Source organism: Cibotium barometz, chromosome 16 (genome assembly GCF_041138505.1).
Source record: "Cibotium barometz isolate CiBa-2024 chromosome 16, ASM4113850v1, whole genome shotgun sequence".
Taxonomy (NCBI): Eukaryota; Viridiplantae; Streptophyta; class Polypodiopsida; order Cyatheales; family Cibotiaceae; genus Cibotium; species Cibotium barometz.
The window spans coordinates 51,139,263-51,144,511 of record NC_141061.1 but is presented as its reverse complement, the minus strand read 5'-3'; the positions used below and the strand labels follow the sequence as shown (position 1 = coordinate 51,144,511).

The window sequence follows — 5,249 nt, the reverse complement described above, 5'->3', positions numbered from 1 at the left end:
ATGGACGGTGGATGATAGGTGGAATATGTTATGTAAATTACTGAATTGCAATGTAAAAAATTTAGAATAGGCCCCTCGGGGGGGTCACTTGTATAAATATGTAAGTATCACGTGGGTTCAACAGAAGGACATTTTAAATATTTAAAACTTACAGAAATATATTTACAGAGGGGATTTATTTCTTGTATTTTAAAATTTTTTTACAGATTTGAATAGGAAAGGATACATTATATTCACTAAAAAATTCACAGATAAGGGACTTTTTAAATAGGCCTTGAACGCACGTGATATAGAGGATTTACATATAGTGACCCCCCCCGAGATAGGCCCTAGCCCATGGCCCCTCTAAACAATTCTATTTTGCAAAGATTTCATAGTGTTAATATTATAATTATCTATTTCCCAAAAAAAGAAGATGGATGGTGGACATCTTTCTTGTGTTCAACAAAATCCAAGCGATGTGTAATTAGGTTTTCCCATGGCCCAGCTAATTGGGCCTATGTAAGTGGCAAAATAATTTAATGAGAGAAAAGGTCTTGCATCACCACAATCTTGCAAAGGTCCGGTAACCAACGATTGCGGTGGAGAAATTTTAGAAGAAAATTAAAAGACCCCGACTAGGCTAAAATCGGCATAGTTGGGAAGGCTTGGCCTAGTTCTGGAAAGTAAACGGAGCTAGTGGGAGGGCCCTCTAAGACCCCTTGCACAACCCATGGGAAGGCCCTCTAAGGCCCTTAGTTGTCCTCGCACAACCCCATGGTGGGCCCAGACAAAAGGTAGGAACACATTTATATCCTATAGTACATGGTGTAAAACTACTAAACCTAAAGTGGTCTTATATCAATCTATGTCTATATTTATATTAAAGGGGAGGAGCAACCAATGGAACTTGCTTGTTTATCCGTAGACTGAAGCTTGTCTGCCCACCACTATCTCACTCTTTCCTTTGTCGCCGTGGAGTTCATCACCCTTGCTTGTGTGTGTGTGTGTGTGTGTTCAGTGTTCAGTGTTCATCAACCAATTGAGGGCTACTTGCCCTATTTTTTTAAATATGAAATGCTTCAAAATAGGTACATGGGTACACATATGCAAATTAGGATGGTAGTATCTCAAATAGGAGACCCTTTTAACCACGTTTAAGGCGACAGTGTTTTAACACATAGATAATTGAGGGCTATTGCCCTATTTTTTTAAATATGAAATGCTTCAAAATAGGCATCAAAAATCAAAAGTGTGTATAATTTATCTAAGGTATACCTTTGGTCTATAATGCAACATTTTTATAGATGGAGAATATGTTATGTAACCCTTTTAACTACATTTGAGGCCACATTGTTAACATGCACACTGAGGGTTGCTTTTGACAAGCAGCCCTATTTTTTAATATGAAATGCTTCAAAACAGGTGTAATAAAAAAATCAGAAGTGTGTATAATTTATCTAAGATGTACCTTTGTTTTTAAGCTATGGATAATTAAGGGCACTTCTCAAAGGTGGCCTCTCCATTTCCCCACAAAGGAAGTGCTAAAATCCAACCTTAGGAAATAACTCTTTAATACCTTATTTCAAAATTAATTAATGATTTTGCACTTTTCACTTATTGTAGAGCCCTATTGTGTCCAATTTCCAAATACATATAAAAAGTCCAAAAGCCATCTTGTATGTGTAGCCATCCTTAGAGGCCCCTAACACATTGCCCTAACATAGGCACATAAATCTTTCATGGACGGCCTATAGGGAAGATGGACGGTGGAATATGTTATGTAAATTGCTGAATTGCAATGTAGAAGATTTAGAATAGGCCATAGCCCCTCTGTTATGTTTTGTAAAGATTTCGTAGTGTTAATATTATAAATATCTATTTCCCAAAAAAAGAACATGGATGGTGGACATCTTTCTTGTGTTCAACAAAATCCAAGCGATGTGCAATTGGGTTTTCCCATGGCCTAGCTAATTGGGCCTATGTAAGTGGCAAAAGAATTTAATGAGAGCAAAGGTCTTGCATCGCCAAAATCTTGCAAAGGTCTGGTAACCAACAATTGCAGTGGAGAAATTTTAGAAGAAAATTAAAACTAGGGCGAAATCGGCACAATTGGGAAGGCTTGGCCTAGTTCCGGAAGGTAAACGGTGCTCGTGGGAGGGACCTCTAAGACCCCTTAGTTGTCCTTGCTCAACCCATGGGAAGGCCCTCTAAGTGTCCTCGCACAACCCCTCTAAGGACCTTAGTTGTCCATGGTGGACCCGAACAAAAGGTCGAAACGCATTGATATCGTATAGTAAATGGTGTAAAACTACTAAGCCTAAAGTGATCTTATATCAAGCTATGTCTATATTTATATTAAAGGGGCGGAGCAACCAATGGAACTTGCTTGTTTATCCGTAGACTGAAGCTTGTCTGCCCACCACTATCTCACTCTTTCCTTTGTCGCCGTGGAGTTCATCACCCTTGCTTGTGTGTGCAGTGTTCATGCGCCCAAAAGACATGAAATCTTGTGCTAGAATTGCAGCTCCTGATCCTTCAACTATGGGCATTCAATTCATGCCTGATAGCCTCTATAACCACCTCTTCGTTGGCAATCTGTTACATGAAAGCGATGCTAGCTCGAGTCACAGCTTGTTGACCTGCAACACCTTCAAACATGGTGGCTTCTACAGGGATTTGTTACAAGGTGAAGAAGCCTTATCCCATGAAGATATCAAGCCAGTGATTGGATCCATGATAAATGCTAACAATGCATCAACCGGGCCAAATAATGGGCTTCATATTTCATTAGATGGGACAAACAATGCCCTCGATTATAATGTTAGGGTCCCGAATTTGCAAATGCTTTCTCCACGGCTGGGTGCAGATGACCAAGCTAGTTGCTTGGCATCTTCAGACTGCTTGGAGAGCAAGCCGCCAATTAACGATCATGCAAGTGTTTCTATGAAGAGATCCACAAACTCTGGTCACATCGAGGTGAACATTCACAATATTTTTTTTGCAGAATTGGCTGGTGGGGATTGTGTTAACTTTAATCTTCTATTAAGCTAAGCTATGGCGACGGTTTGTTATCAGGCTCTCATGAATGCCGCTTCTAAACGGCAGAAAAGCACGCCCTTGCTCAGAAAGACAGTCTCGGAAGGTGCGAAGGTGGAAGAACCAATGGCCGGGCAAAGGCTAAGTGGGAAAATAAAGACGCCCAAGCCTGCAGAGCCGCCCAAAACAGACTACATTCACGTGAGAGCCAGGCGTGGGCAGGCCACTGATAGCCATAGCTTGGCAGAAAGGGTGCGAGTAATTATAATATGGGCCTAGAAATTTAGTTTCAAATATGTGTTGCTGCTGCATCGCATATATATATATATATTTTTGGGGGTTTGTTGGGCAGGTTCGAAGAGAGATAATCAGCCAGAAAATGCGTTTTTTGCAAGACCTTGTTCCTGGCTGTAGTAAGGTTGGTGTTTTCACGTGAGCTAAATGCTGCCATAAAAAAAATGATAATTCCAATCGCCCTTTCATTTATAATTTGCGGTTTCAAAACATAAGGCTAGAAAAATGACGATTATTGTTTTTTCTTTTTTCCCTGCAGATTACTGGAAAGGCATTGATACTGGACGAGATAATTAACTATGTGCAGTCCCTCCAACATCAAGTAGAAGTATTTCTTCGATCCTTCCTATTCGCTCTTTTTCTGTTTTTGTTTTGTGGTGTGGGGGTATGGGGTTCATGTGCTCACAGGCTTTCATATTTATATTGCAGTTTCTAGCCACAAGGTTGGCTGCCATGAGCCCTAAGCTAGATCATCTCAACGTGAACACCTTCACGGATGGAGAGGTGTGTCTACACTCTTAAACACCAGCATTGCCACATTTACACAAGACAGGCATATACTTGTAGATATGCATGAATTTGAGAGAGAGAGAGAGAGAGAGAGAGAGAGAGATGTATATTGTCGATGTACACACATATACATATACATATGTATGTGTGTGTGTGTGTGGATGTATCATGTGGATGTATACATATACATATACATATATGTATATATACAGATATGTATGTGTCTCTCTCTCAAATATATCAAGGTATATCTATCTATCTATCTATGTGTTAGGCTGATACAATATATATATATGTGGATATATATACATATATATACATGTGTATAATATATATACATATATATATGTGGACACACACACACACACACACACACACACACACACACACACACACATACGCACATGCACAAATACACTCATGTGTGCATGTGGGTTCATATACACACACACATATACGCACATGCACAAACATACCCATGTGTGTCTATGTGTGCATACACACATACACAGACACACACATACACAAACACACACATGCACAAACACACCCATGTGTGTATAGGTGTGCATGCATGCAGCACGTGCGCACATACATGTGTATATGCACATATATGTGTGCCTGCACATGCATGTAGCCAGAAGAGGCACATATATGTGTATATGCACATATATGTGTGCCTGCACATGCACATATATGTGTGCCTGCACATGCATGTAGCCAGAAGAGGCATGTGAATGTGCATGTGTGTGCATACGTGTTTAAATTATTCCATCCAAATATTGAAGTAGTTTGTTTTTTTGTTGAACATTTTTATGCTTTATTGCCAGATTGCCTCTCCTTTTGTCAAGGTGAATGGAGCTTGCACTGAAGTGGTCCAAAACTCCCTAGCAACACAGGCACCCAATTTCGAGATGCAACTTGAAACCCTGTCTACAATTTTTTTTGGGTCATTTGATGAAGCTAACTATGATGTGTCAACTGTGAGTGATCCCTCTAGAGTCACATGCAATAATTTACCACTTGCTAACACAGACTTCTTCAACTCAAGCTAGTTAAGAAACTAAAATATGAGATTTTAACCTTATATTTGCTGAAGAGAAAGTAACTTTTGAGGCTTGAGGTATTAAAACTTCTTCAACTCAAGCTAGTCATGAAGCTAAAATATGAGATTCTAACCTTATATTTATTCAAGAAAAAGCAACAATGGAATTTTTACAAAAATACCACATATTTTATTGTGGATATTTTTGGTAGAATGGATTCCCTAAATTTCTAAAATTTGTAGGAATTTTTTTCCTAATTTTTTAGAAATTTTTTTTAGCATTTGTATGGTTAAAAATGTATTTTTAATATATTTTTACGGGTTTTCCACGGATATTCTATCCATTTTCTGTCGATTTTCTGCTGAAATGCAGTAGGGACAG

General features: G+C 39.1%; 1 protein-coding gene across 1 annotated transcript; it reads left to right on the top strand.

Moving 5' to 3' along the window:
• Positions 1-2,399: 2,399 nt before the first annotated feature.
• On the top strand, positions 2,400-5,021 carry LOC147630717 (uncharacterized). The gene is made up of 6 exons (XM_086810039.1): positions 2,400-2,958; positions 3,058-3,270; positions 3,371-3,436; positions 3,572-3,640; positions 3,742-3,816; positions 4,653-5,021. The coding sequence occupies exons 1-6, from the start codon at positions 2,467-2,469 to the stop codon at positions 4,875-4,877; spliced, it is 1,140 nt and encodes a 379-aa protein (XP_086666165.1). The 5' UTR covers positions 2,400-2,466; the 3' UTR covers positions 4,878-5,021.
• Positions 5,022-5,249: the final 228 nt, after the last annotated feature.